The sequence below is a fragment of the Aptenodytes patagonicus genome, chromosome 10 (genome assembly GCF_965638725.1).
Source record: "Aptenodytes patagonicus chromosome 10, bAptPat1.pri.cur, whole genome shotgun sequence".
In the NCBI taxonomy this organism is placed as follows: Eukaryota; Metazoa; Chordata; class Aves; order Sphenisciformes; family Spheniscidae; genus Aptenodytes; species Aptenodytes patagonicus.
Window position 1 is genome coordinate 23,835,858 of NC_134958.1, and position 20,366 is coordinate 23,856,223.

A 20,366-nucleotide genomic window follows, 5' to 3' on the forward strand; every position below is an offset into this window, starting at 1 on the left:
TATTTCATATGATGGTTTCTGCAAGGCTGATAGAGAATTTAAAATTAAAGAAAAAAAACAACAACAACAAAAAAAACCCGAAAAACAAAGCACCAAAACCCCACCACCAAATCAAAAGTATTGCAGTTGGGTGCAGCCCGGGAGAGGCTTTGTGTAACCCCAGACGCCATAGGAAGGCTCCTCAACTCTAGAAACTATTTGCCCTGATGTGAAGTTTTGTCGAGTACCCGTTTCCCTTCCTCCAAGGGAGGATTTTGGCTCCTCTTGCCATTCCCTTCAGTCCTTCTGCAGCCAGGTTAGCGTTTCTGAAGACCAAAGCCGCTCTGCTCCATGGCAGAGAGGACCAAATCGGGCAAGTGGTTTGTGATCAGGTCCCAGTGAGTGATTCTGGGCCAACCCATCAGTCCTGCTGGGGCCGGCATCCTTTGTTTGTGGCAAACAATTAGTTTATTGCAAATGAAATTTGCTTTTTCTTTTCCTAATGAAATGATTGCATGAATTAGAAAAGACAGGGTCAGCACCAGCATCATCTAAAGTTGTGACTATTAACGATGGCAAGGCTGATGGCAGAGGTCATAGTCTCATATCCTTCGGACCACCGGGGTATCTGCAGACCCAAGCCTTGCGACTGGGAGAACTGGGAGCTCTTATTCTCCTGCTGATAGTTTTGATCCTTTTATGAATATTTGATTTTTCAAAAGGTGCTTAATTAGCCGATCACTTCATGTGGTGTATGGCATCATGAACTCATCCCATGGGAGCGGATTTGCGGTTAAAAGAATAAAGTGGCGACTCTCATTTTCTACTGAGGGATTATTTTATGATCTTATTTTTTTATTTTGTCATAGAACCAGATTTTTTTATGTCTTCCTAACACTGTGCGGTGTTTGGGTGTTGCAGCGATGCCTACGCGGTTGGCTGGAACGGCCGGATGGGGATGCGGCACAGCAGGCTCGCCAGCCCTGGCGCCTTCCTAGACAAAGATGGGATATTTGTCAACGCGACCAACAGCAAGCTGCTGGAGAGGGCCCACGGCATCCTCATGTCAGTGCAAAAGGAGGGGATTTTGGCTTTATTCCTGGAGTGTAACGAGCAGCATGGGTGGTTAGAGGAATGTAAATAGCCAGAATATAAAAATATCAGGGTTTCAAGTAGACTTGGAAACGTTTCACAGTTGGGTCAAAGCGACCCCAGTATGTTTTACGCATCTGATTTATTTAACTCTTATCATTCGTTTGTAATGACAGATGCGGGAAAGAGAAGGAACAAATGAATCTGCCGGTCAAACCAGTCTCAAGATATGACAGTGGTGTAATGCAGTCACATTTTTTAACATGATATCAAAGTTTCCATTACAAATTAGGTGGGGAAATGATGTCGATGATTCACACTGCAGCCTCAACAAAAGGTTCAGAGAACATCGCCAGGGTGGCTGGAGTTAACGCGGGGTATGAGAAAGCAGGAGGGGTGGTCAGTCGTTTCGCGACGCTGCTCCCTCGCTCTACGCTAATTACCGGCATCCACATTATTTCCAATGTAACGATTCCCTTTAATTGGATACCTCCCTCTCAAACCTGTGCCACTAAATGTGTAAAACTAGTTTGCAGCATGCAGAAGCAGCCCAATTTCAGTGCAGGTTATAGGAAGCAGCTGCTAAAGGGGACTTGGAAGGGCTTGTTTCATAAACTCCTCCATTCTGCAATTGCACATGTGGATTAACCTGAGCCGTTTATTATCTCCCCAGGCGAAATAAGAACTTCAAAGCCAAACCCAATCTCCCAAAGGTGAGCGAGAAGCAACATTTTTACCTTGCTGGTCCGTGGGTTAAGACTGTAGGTACAGTGATGAGATGCTGATGGGTGTGAGGAAGACCACTTGTGTCTACATCAAGACCTTGGTCAACTCAGCTCTGTTCAGGGCTCTTTAATTTATATAAAAACAAAGGATTTCAGCCCTGATTTGTGCTGGGAGAGTACTGTATGAGCGCTTGCATCCTCCTTTCTTGGACCTGCTCTGGCTTCTTTTTTCCACCTCCTGGGAAGGAATACACATGTGCTGGTGAAATTTGATAATTAAATCTCTAAACTAAAATGAGCAGGTAGGTTATGCAAGAGGGCTGGTACCTGATAGACAACAGGCTTGTCTAATATTCAGTTTCCCTCCATCTTGGCTGCATTTACTATATTTTAAGAAATCCCAAGAGATCTGTTGTATCTAGAAGAATAATGTTTGTTGTGGTCCTTGCTGATGCTGCGTCAGTGGTCGGAAACGGAGGACCGGGAAGAGCAAACTTTGGTTTTACTCCTCTCTGTGTGCATGTTGCACCTGGAGAGGCACAGATACAGTTAATCGATGAACTGCTCATTAATAGTGAATAGTTTGTCTGCAGCCCTCAGTGGGTAGGAGAGCCAAATTTCCCATGGTCAAAGATGCCCTTGGCAAGTCCTCAGAGGAGCTCGGAGGAACGTGATCTGGGGGATCTGGCTCCGACCAAATAGAGCAGAGCTATATTTCAAGCCGTCCCTCAGTGTTTGCCGTTGAGATTAAGTAGGGTGGTCACCTAAGGATGCCCTGCAGAGGGTATAAAGAGGGATGTAGCAGATAGCATGACGATAGGGTGATCATTATTCTTGTATTTATCAAGAACAAATGGAGTCTTTCTTTTTCCACAGCACATGCTGGACGTGAAGTCCCTCAAGCATCTAACCAACCTGACGCTGCACGACCGCATTACCAAATCTCTCCTCCATCTCCATAAGAAGAAAAAACCACCCAGCATCAGTGCCCAGTTCCAGGTAATCCTTTGCCTCTGGTACAGAGAGGTGAATTAAAAGCAAATACCTGCTCCGGGTCCCCAGGGTGCCTAGGAGGACACTTGCAGGTGCAGTCCTGTCCCATCCTCACCACTGTTGAAGATATGAATTCAGCTGAGGAGGTGGCTTGGGTAAGCTGGGAGACACCTTGCAGGTATCTAAATGGTGTAAATGGAGAGAAACAAGAGCGGTGGAGCAAGATGGGACATGAGGATGAGCTGCAGAGCAGAGATGTTGGTGCATCCCTGTCCTCTGGTACCTCGCTTTCCAAGCCATCGCATCGTGGCACTTTCTCCACCGAATCCAGAAACTGCAAAACCCCGAAATGACATTTTTACAGTCTTTTTACTTGCATTCAGCATCTTAAATTCAATCTGTTTTCAAGCCAGCCAGAATGTGAATTTCAGTAGGGGTGGAAGGGTCAAAATATTGCTGCATTATCTCCAGGCAGGCAGAGGAATTCAGAGGAGGGATCGATACAACATTTGTGGTGTTGTCGGCGCTGTGCGCCAGCCAGCCGTCCCTAGGAATAGCTGCAGTGAAAATAATCCTCCAATATGCACATCAGGGCTTGGAAACTGCTACAAGACACATGCACAAGCAGGTGGTAATATTAGAAGGCAGCTTTTCAGTTAAAAACTGGTTTCTAAACAAGTCTGGCTTGGTTTTGACTTGCAGTTTTGGTGGGTTTTTTTTGGAGATAGGGGTCATTTTTAGAAAGTCTCCATGTGTAGATCTGGCTAAGATTAAGTAAGTAAATATATACATGCACGCACACACATATGTATAAATCTATGTATATATAATTTGCAGAATGCACATCTGTGTGTATATATATATTAAACTTGGTCTAGTCTAACGGTATGCTGGTTAAAATACACTTCTGAAGAGTTTAATTCATACAATACCATGGGGGGGTTGAAACAGGGACATCTTGGAGTGAAATGCCTTCCCGAAACCTATTCATCCTTCAGATGAGATTCTGAAAAGCCTCAGGGTGTGTGATTGAGATTTTTATATATATATTTTTACAGTGCATACAAATAAAAGACCACTAAACACCGTGAAGATTTCCCCCTATGCAGCAAAGCAGATCATTCAAATACCCTTTTCCTTACGCTTTATGACGTTCACCAGCGGTGATTTGACAACGTAGACATCTTTTTTTTTTTTTAATTAGATGAATAAAAGCATATTTAAGTCGGAGGCAGCTCTGGTGTGACTGCCTGCTCCTGTTTTAGACAAACGCCGGGCACTCCAGCCCTAATTTAATTTCACACTCGTAAGAGAGGAGCATTTTCTCGAGAGAGCAGCCTGGTGCAAGCCTGCGCGATTGCTTTTTTGTCGAGAGCAGGCTAATAAAATTGCGGCGCATGGAATTGGGTCACAGGCAGGAAACAAATGTTTCCTATCACGGGGTTTTGGCGTTCTATTTCTTTCTGATAAATGCTGCCTTATGGCTAATGCCTGAACACCAGGCTTGCAGCTGCTCCCTCTCCTATTGATTTTAAACGTGCCTATACTTACGGTAATCTATAGGCGAAACAGCTGTATTAGAGGACGCTGTAAGAGCAGCCGTGACTTTCACAGTTGAAAACTAGACCGCTGGTGCCTAAACTGCAGCACGGCAATTTATAGCCTCCCCTTTTATCCTGCGTGCAGGTGGTACCCTAGAGAAAAGGATGCTGCCCTGTCTAGCACGGGGTGACGCTGAAACGATTCATCGCGCCCTGAAAGACCAAATACAGGTGGTGAAAGCGTGGGTGACTGGAAAGTTTTGCAGGCAGAGGGACAAAGGAGCAGGGTACGGGGTTAATCCGGGGACCTCGCGTGTCCTTTACGGATTCCCGATGACCAGAGCTTGCGCCAGATGGCAGAGGGTGCCTGAACCATCTGCCGCGCGCGGGATGTCGCTGGCTGCTGATGAAGTGGAAATACCCCCTCCTACAGGGCTGGCAGTCACAGTATGATCCAATTTCCACAGTTTCCAGTGCCGGGAGCTCTTTGCTTTGCCGGGCTTTCGGCAGGGCTCTTTGACAAAGGGGTTGCATCCCGTGTGTCCCCCACTTCCCTCCCACCAGCCCGGTGTGGGGCACGGTGGGATGCTGCAGCATCATTGCTGATTGCTATCTCCCAATGGGCTGCTTTCAGAGTGATTTCAGTCTACTTTTAAGAAAACCAGGAGCGTGCCAGCAGAGGTCTGCCGCGTCGTGGCGTTCCTGCTGCTCCCTGGAATGGGAACGACGGGGACATTTGCGTGCAGTTAATATATGCATAACACAGCTGCATCGCATGTGCGTGGGATCCATCCCTTACTCTTCCCCAGATCCTGGATGTAGATAAATTTTTCTAAACATGAAAGGCCTCTCATAAAGATGTCTTTAAAATGATCAGAAGAAGAAAAGGCTTCCTGCAAGCAGATCTGTAGGCGAAATGCTTCTTTCTAATATCACACCATTTTATTAACACATATATTCAAAAATTTATAACTCTGCTTATAATAATTATGCAACAGAATATCTTTTACACAACTGAGTTTTAAACGCTGTTAAAATCAGGAGTAATCAACTCTGGAGCATGTTACTAATACCATGTCAGTAATGTGCTCGGCAATTAGAGACATTCAAAATATTTATAGGTCACAAGCAAAAAAAAATGCAGTCGAGGAGCCCGGCCAGCCGCAGACTGACTCAGCATGCTCTGATTTTTCAGTATGGTTTTATTCAAAGAGCTTGCGCCTCGTCGCACAAGAGTCAAAGATTTGCGAGGTGGAGGCATAACTCGGCGTGACGTCCCGCTGGCGCTGTTGTGCGTAGCAATGATGCCAATATAAATTCATTTTATGGGCTAGACTTTTAATAATGATGCAGAAATAAGGGGAAACATAAAATGGGAACCTGGAAAAGTCTCGATTCCTAGTTATCTCAACTGTGCATTTCAGCAGAGGAATATGGCCAGGAATATGCCAGCATTGAGGCTATTCTCCTCTAAAACCAGCCTATGAAGTGTTTAGGGTTCGTAGGCTTTAGAAATCATCATAAATTAAGTTATTTGGCAGAATGGGAATTTGCTCAAGAAGAAGGGGACAGGCAAACGACGGAAAGCAGTGATTAGAGAAAGCTTCCAGATCTTCCCTTTGCAAAACTGTCATTAAGAAAATTCCTTTCTAGGCCAGAAATAAAGTTTTGACAATTAAAAATCAGGAATAAATGCTGCGTGGAGTCGCTTTGGACAGAGGAAAATTTTCCTTATCTGTCGTGTTCTCTTCTCCATTTCCCAACTGAAGATGTCTTTTCTGTTGCAGGCATCACTCAACAAGCTGATGGAGACCCTCGGCCAAGCAGAACCTTATTTTGTCAAGTGCATTCGATCCAATGCCGAAAAGGTAAATCCCATCCCGTGAAAGTGGTGCTGCTAAAAATCATCTTGGAAATATTTTGGAAATTTTTACAGGGGGTTTAAAAAGAAAAGAAAGCCCCAAACTGAGTTGGATTTAGAAGATATTTGTCTATGAGCGATGGGAAGCATGGATGTTATCACTTGGGTGTTGCTCTTGATAAACTGCCCTGGCTTTCCTTGTAATTGCAGAAACATGTATATGAAAAATATATGGGTTTAATTTATATGAAAAATACATTGGTTTTAATAAATGAATTTGACTCCTTTGAAGCTCCTGCTACCCTTAATAGAGATTTACAGAGCCGTGAATTCACTTGTGCTGTTACTGAGCCCTAATGCTTCTTTAAAATAAAGTTTCTATAGGTAAAAGCAGATACTTTTAGAATAAGCCACATTATTCAAACTGACTCAGTGATGCATCATGTTTTTTGAATTTGGCTTTAAGGATTGATTTGTCTCATGGGCTAAGGACTCTCAGTTTAAAATGAAGGCTGCAGTAGTGATGCTTTCTTGTGGATTAATCCTTCAGAGTTTTGCCCAGACATTTAAAGATGAAGCTTTATGCCTCAGAGATTATTTAGTTGCTCACAATCTTACCCATTAGCTGTGCCCTTGGGGGGATCTTATTCAGTTCGGGGGATCCAAAAAACCTTCTTTATAGCTTTATGTATCTAGTTAGCTGTCTGAAAGTCTCCATCTGACGGCTGCTTGGAAGCAACCAGGATTCAACCCTGGTGGGATTAGTACAGTTCCTGGGGACCCGCGTTCCCTCCCTCCCCTAGCTTCGTTGCCAATGTGCGTGTCATGCAGATGTGCTACATCTGCTTAATCCGTTTACCCATCTGTGCGCTTAAAAGCTTCAGTTAAAGGAAATACTTGCTCATCGTTGGCCTGTTTTCCCCCTTCCAGCTGCCCCTGCGGTTCAACGACAGCCTGGTGCTCAGGCAGCTGCGGTACACGGGGATGCTGGAAACCGTTCGCATTCGCCAGTCGGGATACAGCTGCAAATACTCCTTCCAGGTTGGGGAAAATGTTTTCAGTCTTTCCCCATGTTTAGCCTCGTTATCAGAGTTGTCTGATAGTTGTCTAGCTCGTTTTTTTAACAAGGTAGTGAATTTATAGCTCATGCAAGGCAGTGGATGTAATGAGCCGGCATGGAGTGGTCCTCTGCTGCGCTGCTGATTCTAGCAAGCTGGTCTAGACCTAGGTGAAGGCTATGAGCCCCTCTGCAGATAACATCATGGTTTTTGAACAAAAGCAGTATTTTTTTGTAACGTGGACTTCCTTTTTGCAAAAAAAGGTATCCAATCTGCACGTGCTCTTCTGCATGTGATTTGAAATCACCTGGGAATGGCCTTTGCCCTGTCGTGTCGGCGCTGGCTGCGTCCCATCAGGAGGGTGATTGGCATCCTCTAAACCGCTCAGGAGTTATACAGCTTTTCCTGTTTTCTTCTTTTCCATGTGTTTGCCAGGTTTTCCGCACATGTCAGTCCTTTCATGCTTTGCTGGTGCCGATTTGTTTCCTGCTGGCAGCTGCTTTGGGCCAGATGTCGTGTCCTGCGCAGCAGCTGTTTAGAAAAGGAAAAACTGCTCAATTCTTTTTTTGCCGAGAGCATGGATCCCAACCTTACTTGGGAGGATCTCTCCTCTCCTACCTCCTCCGCCCTTTGAGTCCTCACAGCAGTAACCGATGGAGCATCTCAGAGATGCTTTGCAGATGCCTGTAACCCCCTTCCATAGCGGCCCTTGCTGAGGATTTGGAGCATTTTTTGCTCGAGATGACCCCGTGGGTTCTGCAGAACCTCTCTTCCCACGCTGAAAGACATTTGAACATTGCTGTGCTGCTTTGATGTGTTTCCCATCAAACCACAAATGGTGGATGAAACTTGGTGTTCCCCAGTCCGTAAAATGCTCTCTGTCCTTCTGCTCACTCGATAGATCCCATTTCATGTGGCCAGTGGAGCAAATCCATTATTTATGGAAGAAAGGGACACAGCAGGACCCATCTAACCAAATCTTGGTGTTTCTTTTTTTCCTTCTCAGGATTTTGTGAACCATTTCCATGTCCTTCTGCCGCAAGGAATCAGCCCGTCTAAGCACAATATCCATGATTTCTTCCGGAAAATAAAACTCGACCCAGACAATTACCAAGTTGGAAAATCAATGGTAAATGTTTATCCTCAGCTCAGACTTACGTTTAAGTTACAGATATAACATTTGCCTGCATTTCTGTAATGATAAATTAACATCTTTATATATGTTTTTAATTAATGAAACTACTTTTCTTCTGTTTGCCAGAAGCTAATAGCTTAATTGAAGCTTTGAATATTGTTAACACAAAATAGTAAGGAACGTCATTGGTTTGTGTTAACCAAGTCACAGGTCTGGTTGTAACGAGGCAGCCTTCAGAAAACTATGTCTGTGTGTAGACACAGCTTGATACGATAGCTATCATTTTTCCTCCCCTGAAGGGAAAGCAGAGGCTCTGTAATTCAGAGCTTGGACAGTCGCAGGCTGTAGATGAAACTGCAGAAACGTGTTAGAGGTGGCTTAACTAAAATCAGCTGCTGAACTTTCTTCTGGGCATCCAGGACACAGAAACCAGGAGGATTAAATCATTTGTCCTTTGGTGGCGGGAGCTTTCCATGCTAGTGTTTTTGGGGTTTTTTTCGGCCAGGTTTTCGTGAAGGAGCGGGAGCGGCAGCTTCTGCAGGACCTGCTCCATCAGGAGGTGCTGCGCCGGATCACGCTGCTGCAGCGCTGGTTTCGCAGCATACTCTGCAGGAGGCAGTTCCTGAGCTTAAGGCAAGCTGCAGTGATCATACAGGTAGGTGATGGAGCCTGATTTCGTTGCAAATTACAATTCACGAAACCTACAGATACAGCTGATGGGTAAAATCAGGCCCCCTCTCTGAGGAAGGAGCTTACTATCAGGATTTGACTCCTAGTGCCATAATAAGTTGGGAATGGGGGAGACGGAGCTGGAAAGGTTGCATGAAGGAGGTGCTCTCCCATCCTCATGCAACACCCGTTACAAGGAACTGCCTGCTGTGTTTGCAGAGATTTTGGCGGTGTTACCAGAGCCGAAAGCAAGGTGAACCAGCCCCGGACCCTCTCGTCCTCGGCAAAGCCGCCATTGTTCTCCAGACCCACTGGCGTGGCTTTGTGGAGAGGAGGAGGTTCCTGCAGATGCAGTTTGCAGCCCACCTCATCCAGAGCTGCTGGCGGGAGTATGCCAAGCGGCGGCACGACGCGGCCACCAGCATCCAGGCAGCCTGGCGAGGACACCGCGCAAAGCAGTCCTACACAGCCAGCAGAAGCAAAATCGTCTGCTTGCAAGCGGTGTGCAGAGGATATTTAGCACGACAAAGGTAATCCCGTTGGCCTCGGTTAAAAAAGAAAGTGTTAAGGGATGTGGTTGATGTGAATTCTGGCACTGCTCGGACTACGGTGACTTACAGCAGATGGTGTCCCTTCATAGGATCCCTGACCCTGTCCCAACCTGCCCTGATCCTTCGCTTGTCCATGCTTTCTAACAAAGGAGTTTGTTTAGCTGCAGGTCCTACTCTTAAAATAAGCAGAGTCTATTTCAGGTTGGAGCACGTAGGCAGTGGAAAGCTGAGGCCATAAATACTCATGAGTTGGTTGTTGGGGGTTTTTTTTCCCCTTGGCAGCAGCACCAGTTTAAGTAGCCTATTTTTAACTCAGATTGCCTAGCCGATGTGGTTGCTGCACTGTCTCGCAGGGACAGGAGATACTGGAGCCAGCCACTGTGAAGGGGAGAGGGTTTCCAGCTATGCCTTGGCTTGCTGGGCGCAGGGCAGGTCTTGGTTCGTTCTCCGGAGGTGTTGCCTGCAAGGTGTGGAGCACCTTGACATAGGGTGGAAGATTTGGGAGCTGCAAAGAGCTCTTGGCGTGGGGCGTGAGTCCCTGCTAGCTGTACCAGAGGCAGCCCAGGCAAGATGATGAAGATGGAGAAGCCAAGGGAGTGCGATGGGTTAAGCTTTTCTGGCTCCATCAGCTTGCAAACAAGCTAGACCAGGGACGGAGGCTGGAGCTGCTGCCATCAGCACGAGAGGAGCTTTCAGGCGCATTGGGATGATCCTTGAGTAGGAGAGATGGCATAAGAGGAGAAGATTGAAAACTGAACGTGTGCTCGCATCGTCTTGCACCGGACGTGCAAGGAGGGTTGCTTGAGATGGTGGTGGTGGTGGTGAGGTGATGATGGTGGTGGTGATGAGATGCCACCGGTGCAGTGCCTTGAAGGGACATGAGTGGGCACGGGGGTATGATGTACTCTTTTTCTGCTTTCTTGCAGGTTTAGAGCTTTGAAAGAGCAGCGATTAAAAGAGATGCAGCTGGAGAATGGCCTGTCAATTAGAGAAGAAGATGGACTGGAGGCAGGTGATGCTTTGGAAATTAAGGGCTCCGACCCATCTAAGTGGGAGGATGGCTCATTTGAAGAGCGAGTGAGAGCTATAGAGGAACATATATCGCTGATGGAGAATAATCGGGTGAATCACATGGACCCACTGGATACTTCTGCGAATTTGTTGTACAAAAGGCACGAGAGAGCCAGTAGCCAGAGCGGGATGGACACTGAAGAGGAGGTCGTTGTTAGAGAGAGACCCAAGTCACTGGAGGATCTCAATCAGAAAAAAGTGGTTCGTGCAAAAAGAGAAAGCCGGAGGATGCGTGAACTGGAACAGGCAAAATTTAGCTTGGAGCTGCTTAAAGTCCGGTCCACTGGTGGGCTGTCACCTTCAGAAGAGCGGCGGTGGTCCACCGAGCTTGTATCTGAAGCACTTCATTCCCCTCAGGGAACCCCAGAGAGCGAAAGCTCTCAAGGGAGCTTCGAGATGTTAAGCTGTGAAGATACCCCAAGTAATAAACGCGTTTCCTTAGTTTTAGACGAGCAAGATGTGCAGTCGTTTTCCACTGACTCTTTGCCTAGCAGCCCCCAGGCTCATCTGCAGGAGAAGTCTTTCTGTGCGGCAGATGTGAACAGCAACTTACCCGGTTGCAGAAGGATGCCTTTAGACTCGGAGCTACCTGATAACCTCACTGCGAAGGAGCGCGTGGTCTGCGACCCCCAGAATGTTATATACAAGGCTCATCTGAGAGAAACCTTCCTTTCCAGCAACCTACCTACTTTCTACGTTCCACCACAAGAAAATGTGAAGGTGAAGCTGGTGGAGAATAACCTGAGGAACAAAGCAATGGAAAGAGAGGAGAGGACGGTTACGTTCTCTGAGGTCAGAAAGGACTCTGAGCCAGACCAGGGCAGAGCCTTGGGAGGGGAGGAAGAGGAGAAGTCCTCTACCAAGAGAGAGGAGCGTGGGACAGCGACTGCGACACAGGCCCATTCTCCAGACTCTGTCATCAAGAGACTTGAAAAGCTCAATGTGGAGAAGGAGGAACGGCAAAAGCAGCTTCAGTTGCAAAATGAGAGGGAGATGATGGAGCAGATCCGTGAGCAGAAGGAAATTCTGGAGAGACAACGCAAAGCCTTCGAGCAGCAAGGGAGGGTGGAGGCTTTGCAGAGGGCTGAGCAGAGCAGAATGAAAGACCCCTCCCTCAAACCAACCAAAAAACTAGACAGCCGGCCTCAGTCGGTCCTCATCCTGCACCCCCAGAGCAGAGGGGAGCACGGGCCCACCACAGGTGTGACTCCAACCTCATCGGTGGACATTAAAGGTCTCACTGTTGGGACCAGAGGAAGCTCTCCAGCCCACAGTGCGCCCAAAGACAGACCCGTCAGCATGTTCATGGAGCGAAGAGAAGGTCAATCAGGATCGGCTCTGGAACCCCGGTGCCATTCCAGACCGGCTCTGGACCCCAGGGACCTCCCGGGCAGCCACTTCTCGAGGACGGAGCGCCTCCGGCAGCCTCGAATGCCCAACCAGGCCACTGAGGAGACGAGGGCAAACGCTATGTTCTTCACGCCGAAAGACAATCCCTTCGGCCTCCAGTGAGTAAAAAGACGATGTGCTTTCTCTGTTGACTTTCTCCGTAGGCTTTTTGTTCTGCTAGAGACCATTTTATACAAACGGTCCAGAACGTTGTTTCTGGAGACTGTACAAAACACCTAGCAAAACGAAGACGGTTTTCTTGATCTTCTAGCAACGAGTGGGCAGAGATCAGAGGAAAAGGAAAAAAGAGCGAGAAATACGATTTCTCAGTCTCTTATGTGATGTGCATTATGTAAGCCGGGGGAGATAATCATAGATATTAGCAGGTGAAGTGAATTAATAGAGAGTTGACACTGTTTTCATTTACCATAGATGAACGGTGACAGGAGTTTATTTCTCAAGGTAAAAGATGAAGAAAAAATTCTTAGGATTTTTGGGTGCTCAGAGTAGAAATGAGCAAATAAGGCAGAAAATTTCAGGATTTTTCTTGCTTACTGTAGAATTAACGCAGCCAGCAAAGCCATTCGGACAGTCTTGCCATTGCAGGTTAGAACCCAGCAACTGTCCGGAGGGAGCTTGGGATACGAACGCACTTCTGACAGTGTATCGCTTACACGTGTAATGGGCTTAGCAGTCGTTCAGCTCCGTCGCATTGCTTAAATGATGGGCTGCTGCAGCACAGGGTCTAGAGACCGCAGCAAGATTTGCTCCCACTCTATCATGTTGCTTAAGCTGCTTTGCCTAATTTTGGAGAGGTTTTGGCCATTTAGCTCAAAAAGGACGTAACTCCCCCCACCCCCAAATCTTGCTGCGCCCTTTCCAAGGCAAAAGCTACCAGTGAGTGTTTGCTGTTGATAACTTAAGGTACCTCCGAGTGTAGTAGTCCTGTGGTTTATGTGCTGTTGCGACGGGAGGAGATTCCCGTTTGTGTCATTTCTTTAACTAACTCCAGACACACGTGATGGGGAAAAGGAGCAGCCAATATAAAAATAGCCCTTTGCACCCCAGTAGAGCCAGCAGCATCCCACGCGCATAGGCATGGTGAGGGTTTTATTCAGAAGTGATGGTAGAAAGAGTGAGCTGAGCAAAAAGCAACTTTAAATGGGCATATTTTTTAATGCTATGTTAGATGCAAAGCGAGGATGCTGTCCTTCCAAACCGGTTCATATGAAAGTCTGCAGGAGGTCCTGGAGAATTGGTTTGGAAGTGGGTATTTGAAAATATATTCCCCTAAAAAAAATTCTTTCCATTTCTTTTCCTGGTTCATGCACAGAACAAGCAACGGAAAAAAAAAAAATTAAAAATTCCTGTATTTTACTTTTTATTCTGCAACAGAACAATCACATTTGAGAATCCAGAAGTGAAAAGGTACCATCCGTAACCACCATGATGGGTAGAGTTGGCAGGCAGAACTTGGCATCTTCTTGTCCTTTGGTATTAACTCAAATCCTGAAGAATGCGAACTGATTCCAAAACCCCATAACCTCAAACTCGCAGTTTGGTCTTGATTGCTTGGGCTGCGCACTTGCATGCTCCTGCGAGCCGGGCTGGCGCGGTGGGAAGGCTTTTAGGAGAAGATGAAACATCTCTGTTCTGTTGTTTTTCAGCAGGGAAGCAAGTCATCAATGCCTTTCCAAGGGTGAACTAGCTAGGAAGCCATTTAAGATGCCGGGGTCTGGCAGAGGAGAGGTAAGTTGTGGCTTGCTTATTTTCTCTTTTAATTGAACGGGGTGGGGGGGAAACCCTTATTCTGTCAGGTTTCCCTCAAAAGCATCAAAGTAGTAAACTATAAAGCACAAGGGCTGCTAGACATAGGGAAGGGGGATATCACGGTACGGCAACCTTCACACCTTCTCTTAAAAATAAAAAGCCTCCATAACATTAATTCGTGGCAGCTCTGGATAAAAAGGATCTCGTGGTCCTGATGGCAAACACTGTCCAACACAGTCTTGTCTTGGTTTGGTTTAATGTACGTTTGAGTAACATCCATGATTGTCCATTTTCACTGTGCCGTCTTGGTTTTTGGTTTTCCTGGTCCTTTTTTTTTTCACCCTAGATATAATATTGTGTCTCCTCCGTGGGGTGCAGTGTCACTCAGAGATGTCTTAAGGCCGTACTTGAGCTACACTATGATGCCAAACATCGGTAGAATCTCCTTTTTATTTTAAAAACCTTTTTTTGTTGTTGTTGTTTTATCATTTGGTCAAGCAGGTTCCCAGACCGACCCATAAAAAGAAAGCCCGCATGGCGCGGACGCGCTCCGATTTCTTGACTAGAGGTACTTTTGCTGATGGGGAGGGGGATACGGAGGAAGATGATTACGATGGCAATTTTGAGTTCCTTCTCTCCTCTGACCAACCTCCTCATCCCGAGGCGGTGCCTGCAGCCCGGCTGGGGCAGGCCTGTTACAGTGACTCCGAAATGGTAATTTTTTCCAACGTGGTGGGGAAAATGAAAAAAGGGAGCGAGCGGAGCTGCGGGAGCCTTTCTTTGCTAACCTTAGCTGCACTGATCCCTCCACCGCTTCTTCTCCCACTTCCAAGGGTGCTGTAGATGGGTAGACTCGGTGAACACAGCAGAAATGGGTGCAAAATGGGGAAATCATTTGTATTTCTTGGCCATGGGGATGTTTTCTGGCTTGATTTGATATCAGCTACGGTTTCCATAGCTTTCCTGTAGCATTGCAACTTGTATTGCACTGCTACCTATATTTTTTGGTTTTTAACCTCAATAGCAAAGTCCCCCCTAGGATCCTTTTGCTCTAAAAATGATCTACACAAATCCATAGAAAAGATCAAAGCAAACACTGTCCAAAAAGCAACAGACAACAAAGAATATGATATAAATCTTGCACCTCCTATTACTTTTGATTTTTGTATCCTTAGCCACAGTATCCGATGATTATTCAGTCCTTGATTATGGGAGCAATGCTGGCAGACGGCGTCTTAGAGAAAGCAAAAACATGTAAATTGGGCAATAAAAATATAGTGAGAGTGAAATAGTGGGTTTTAAAGAAAAAAAAACCCCAACATTAGTGGCTTTTTCAAGCACAGTAACTGGTGTCCCTTGGCAGGTCCACGGGCTGCAGCTCCGTGCTACGTGAGCCTGAGCCACAGAGCACTTGCATCTCAGACTTAATCTCCTGCCCGGATAAGCTGCTTTCGGAAAAATCACAAACTGAGAGGTTTTGAGAGTGGAAGAGGCCAACGGCTTCCAACCCACTCATATTTTTTTTTTCCTGAGGTGGTGGAGATGTTCCCATAGAAGTGTGGATAAACACCAGGAATCGTCTCCTGCCGTAAGAGCTCAGGTGGAGCGTTGCATAGAGCTGCCTTGCTCCTCTGCTCCAGCTACGGTGCTGGATGTGGAGCTGAGTATAAAACCGAACAAAAGCATGAAAACCAAAGTCAGCGATTTATTTTGTGCTACGGCTTTGCCGTGGGTCCAGCAAACATCCTGTGCAATCCTAAAATCTGCTTTTCCAAGAAAGGCAGATGGCCAAGGAGGGCTTTTCCTGACTTTTCTGTTAGCAGCTTTTATTACAAAGGATAAACTTTTCCCGGGATAATTTCCTCATGGGAAGGGGGCAGAGATTTACAAATTCCGTGAATTTTTAAGGTTGCTCTTGATAGATTTCCAGGGGTTTTGAGCCAGGAATACTCAAAACCTGATTGAAAGACGTGGCTCTATGAACTGAGCTCACTAGGCTGCGTCTTCGCGCATCTCCCTGCTTGTAGATCAGGAAAGGGAGAATTTTATGTAGTAAAATGTAGTACTTTCCCCACAGCCTGGTGAAAGCCCTGAGCGAGGGGCTGTGCTATACCCGGAGTGCCGTGCTGTGTTCCTGGAGGCTACCCTCTTACAAAGTGTTAGGGTTTTTTTAGCCGTAGAAATCTTTCCCGCTGGGATGCGAAAGGCGCTTGGCAAGCTCCATCCTTGGGAAGGGACCTGGCTCATCCCATTCTTTAGAAATGCTCCTTTGGACTCTGCTCACCTGGTTTAACAGCTCTCACTGCATGCGAGTAGTAGTAGGTGCCAACTGTCTCTCATCTGTCCTGTATCCCTCTTCTCCTCTGCTCTCCATCACTAGCTCTAACTGGTGGTCAGCACTTTCACCCCTTGTGCGGCTGAGTTCTACTTTCTAGCAAACGCTACCCATGAAACTGTGTGCTCAGCGATACCCTACATCTGTGTGTCCTGACAACGTGTACAGTGTTTCCATCTGTATTCTGTATTGCAGGTTTGGGACCAGCCCTTTGGCTTGTGGCTTCTCTGGGTCGGGACTGCCACAAGTAGCCAAATTTAAGGACTGCTTATTTATATTTATTAGCTGAGCCCAGTTGGGTGTTGCAAATGAAGCAGCCTATGATAGGGCAATACCAGTGCACGTTGGTTTGGGTAGAAGCTCAAGTTGGTGGATGCCTACGTAGGCATATTCATTGTGTCTTGTGATGTTCACATGAACACGAGTCAGGCAGCCGCCCTGTGCGGGCTGGTTTCCGTGCTAGTGAAGAGCTTATTCATACAGCTCCAGCCCCCGGCTACGACTCTCCAAAAAAGCCTCTTTTAATGAGCTGCCCAGCGGCCATGGGCTGCTGGATAGATGAAAGAAAGATCACGTGCAACCTTGTGAAGTTGAGCATGTGATGGCTCACCAGCTGCACTGGTGTGAAACTGCCCGTTGTGCCCATTGGTTTCTTGACCATCAAGTCAACGATTGTGTATCACCAGGTGGTAAGTAGAAGTCCACCAGAAACCCATGCTCCTGGCCTAAGTCTTGGGTATCCCAGAGCAGCAAAGACCAAGAGCATCTTCAGCCAGAGCTGAAACCCAAAGGTGCACCAGTATATAAAGTGGTGGCTGCTGAAGGTACAGTTGGCTCCGAAGAGCCTTTAAGGCTAAAAGACCAAGCCTTCAAAGGTTGCTTGAGCCTTTTAGCTAGTGATTAGCTGAGGATTAACCTGCCTTGCGGTGAGACAAGTACAAGTGGGAGGAATAGCTCCTGGCTGTGGTCAACACATATGAATACCACTTCTGTTTTGCACCTAAGCCTGGAGAGCTTTCCTGCAGCAGATAAATAGAAAGCCTTGGTTAGAGAAACCACACCAGAAATACCTTCTGAATACATTCTCCTTCGGCAGAGGCTCTTAGTGGATCTTGGATAATGAAGCAGCGATTTAGCTCCAACCTCTGTACTAAAGCCACGAATTTGTTGACAAACATCAGTCCAAGTATCTGTCACCAGCTGATCCCAGGCATGCCTAAAGAGCCAGCAATGAAAGAAGATCTCTTGTCTTAAGCCATTCAGCAGGAGCGTTGCACTTTAGGAAGCTCTTCAACGCAGCACGTAGCACTGCTGCCTGCTGGGACAAGTCATCTCGCTTGGCCACAGTTATCTCTTCCTAGTGCCAGCGGGTGAAATACAGGTTGCTCTTTCAGAGGAAAAATATTTGGTCCCCTCTTCATCCAGGGGACAACTCCAGGCTCCCTGGCTATTGTCGTTTGCCAGCACGTGGTACTTTGTGGTGTTCCCTGGCCAGGGACTTTCTGGCACAGAGGCTTGTCTTGGCATCTGAGAAGGTTTCCCATCCAGTCAAGGACGTTCCCCATCACAGCTTCTTGGAGGAGTCCCTCAAACAGAAGGCTCTCGTGCCAAAAATGCCTTTTAGTCCTCACTTTCAAAAGCTGGAGAGGTTGCTGTGGTAGCAGAGGAAACGCTTGATAGTAGGTCAAGAATTGGGGCCGAGAAGAGAGAGGTGGTGGTAGTAATGGTAGAAAATCCTTCTTCCAGTTTTGTCTAAAAAGTGCATTACAGATGTTTTTGATTCAGTCTTCTGCATGAGCCAGGGATTTCACTTGGTTTGCTCTACTCCAAAATCTGTATGCCAGGTCTGCTTGTGGAGTAGGTATGATATATATTTAAAAAAGAAAGTGTCTATGGTGTCCTATAGAGCAACCTCTGCATTGCCCCGGTGATCCCCTTAGCCTGCCTGCCATGGTCAACATATACCAATGTGCTTTAAATGGCTTTGAAATAGAAAAAAAGGGAGTAAATGCCCTCACAGAATACTCTTGGGGTTTTTTTTGTTTTTTTTTTTTTAAACAAAGCATTGAAAATTATTAAAAGGTTGAAATTACTCAAGGACAAAACTATATCATGGGGCCAAATATTTTAATAGGTCATTTTTAAAAGCAAGTAGTAAGTTTGGGCTGGATGGAAATCACTTTTATGGGTTTTGGTTTGTTTTTTTTTCCCAGTATCCATCCGCAATTTATGTGTGATCGTCACCTAAATGTAAGAGCGACAGGAACAAGAAACCCTTTGATGGTTTAAGCAGTTGCTTTCTTTCCCCGTGGCAATTTTGCCTTATGTGCTGCCATCTCGTGGCTGGTAGGAAGGTTAGTCCAGGGGTGAAAAGTAAGACGTTCAAAGAGAGTAAATATGGTAAATGTAACTCCCCTGCAGCCCCTATTTTGTATAATTTTATTTGAAATGTTTTTAATAGAAGAAAAGGAAATGCTTAAAAACACAGTGCCTTCAAGTGAGACATTTAGGTGATGGGAAAGCTACAGGAGATATTTGACCATCATCTTCCGAATCCTTACATACAACCTGATTCCCTGCTTTCCTCATGCCAAAAGTGTCTCCTCTAGGAGTCAAAATCTGAAATCACAGCTGCAATTGGGAAAAAAGAACAAAAATTGCTTTTTGTTTTTTTTTTTAAATATGGCAGTTCATGGGCTATTTCATGGAATCCTGTTAGGTTGAATTATTGCAAATTCATTTCACCCTTAAAAGTCATCCCAGGACATTTTAAATGGTGGCAAAAGTGGAGATCCTTTGTATGAAAGCTGCAAAATCTCAATTTTTAACCTGTTCTTGGCACAAAGACTTTGGACTTCTTTTCTGCAAAGTACTCAACGAGAGCTGGAGGAGGAGAATCTGCTGGGACATATCCATGTAGTCGAGGGTTCCTTTGGTGCTAGGAACACCACAAATCACTTTGTCGTGGTTAACGATCGTGGCTAACGTGGCTGTTCTGGGATGGAGAGCTGGGCTGCCCAGACCGAGGTGGTGGAGCAGTTGTGCAGGCTGAGTGATGAGGACCCGTGGCTTGGTGCACACTGATTTTCATCATTGGTTGCTCAAGGAGAAGGAAGGTTGGACCTTGATGCAGAGTTGGAGCAAGGGAAGTGCCTCTCTCTTTTAGAAGTTGTTAAAATATTTCTTTAGTTGTAGCTAGCTCAACAGGACCGTAGGTTTTCACCTGTAGGCAGATAGAAATAAATACATAAAAGGTGAAATATCTAATTTTTGCTAGGAAGAAAATAATCAGCCAGCATCCCAAGAGCTGTCTCATTTTTAAATGCCTCATGCTTGGAATCGTTACAGACGGTGCAGCGATTCACCTCTGGGGAAGGCCAAATGAAACTGCACAAAACCATGTCTCAGGGGGAGATCGGGAAGCTGGCGGCCACGCAGAAGAGCCTGGCTCCGGATGGGAGGTAGGAAACGCAGCTGGAAATGGGAGATGCGTCCCTCCCATGTCCTTCTTGGCTTCCGTCACCTTGCTGAACCACCCCGGCTCCTTTGGAGCTCCACTAGCCAAAACCTGCACGCGAGTTATTCGTCCCATCTTTCCTATGTGACTGTGGACATGCCCAATTAGAAGAGGTGTCCTGCTCATATCATGATAAAATTTTGACACAGTGTGCCAGATGTCCCATCCCAAACCACCCAATTGCATGCGTGAAACTTGAGTTTCTTGCCTTTCCTGAGGACGCATAGCCTGGTTTCCCTAGTAGAAGTTGTGTGGATTTAACTCCTCCTCAAACACCATGAAGGTCTGGGAAATTTGGGGTAGTTTTGGATAGAAGGACATTTTCCTAGTTAAGGCAGTTCCTCTTTCCATGAATTATTTCCAGACCTCAGCGAGCCAAGATGAGGTTCTGGGTGAAGGGAAAGCAAGGGGAGAAGAAGACCCCACGGGAGAAGCTTGCTACCCAGTCTGAGCTACTGGAGCTGTACGCAGAGCAAGAAGCCCCCGGCAGGGAGGTGATTTCTGGCTTGCAGCTTGGCGAAGGTAAGTGGTAGGGTAGCATGCTGCCGGTGTTGTAAGGAGCAGAGAAATTGTGTTCGCTGTCATGGCAGAAGGAAAAGCTGGTTTAAATCGGGCTTTAGGCTACAACCAAGCAAAGCCCAATATATAGGGGCTTTGGTAAAGATACAGAGGAAGGTTGG

The 20,366-nt window shown here is 46.4% G+C and overlaps 1 protein-coding gene across 7 annotated transcripts in view; it reads left to right on the forward strand.

Moving 5' to 3' along the window:
• The window catches only part of MYO9A (myosin IXA), a 188,430-nt gene that overhangs the window by 152,928 nt on the left and 15,136 nt on the right, over positions 1-20,366 (forward strand). For 4 of the 7 annotated variants that reach the window (XM_076348589.1, XM_076348592.1, XM_076348594.1 and 1 more), the window contains 13 exons: positions 901-1,044; positions 1,745-1,784; positions 2,673-2,795; positions 6,118-6,198; positions 7,122-7,232; positions 8,256-8,378; positions 8,890-9,039; positions 9,273-9,583; positions 10,531-12,183; positions 13,732-13,813; positions 14,333-14,548; positions 19,518-19,630; positions 20,051-20,208. In XM_076348589.1, coding sequence (XP_076204704.1) covers positions 901-1,044; positions 1,745-1,784; positions 2,673-2,795; positions 6,118-6,198; positions 7,122-7,232; positions 8,256-8,378; positions 8,890-9,039; positions 9,273-9,583; positions 10,531-12,183; positions 13,732-13,813; positions 14,333-14,548; positions 19,518-19,630; positions 20,051-20,208 — 3,305 coding nt within the window. The remainder of the gene's footprint in view (positions 1-900; positions 1,045-1,744; positions 1,785-2,672; positions 2,796-6,117; positions 6,199-7,121; positions 7,233-8,255; positions 8,379-8,889; positions 9,040-9,272; positions 9,584-10,530; positions 12,184-13,731; positions 13,814-14,332; positions 14,549-19,517; positions 19,631-20,050; positions 20,209-20,366) is intronic. The other 3 variants (XM_076348590.1, XM_076348591.1, XM_076348595.1) reach the window with 3 other exon arrangements.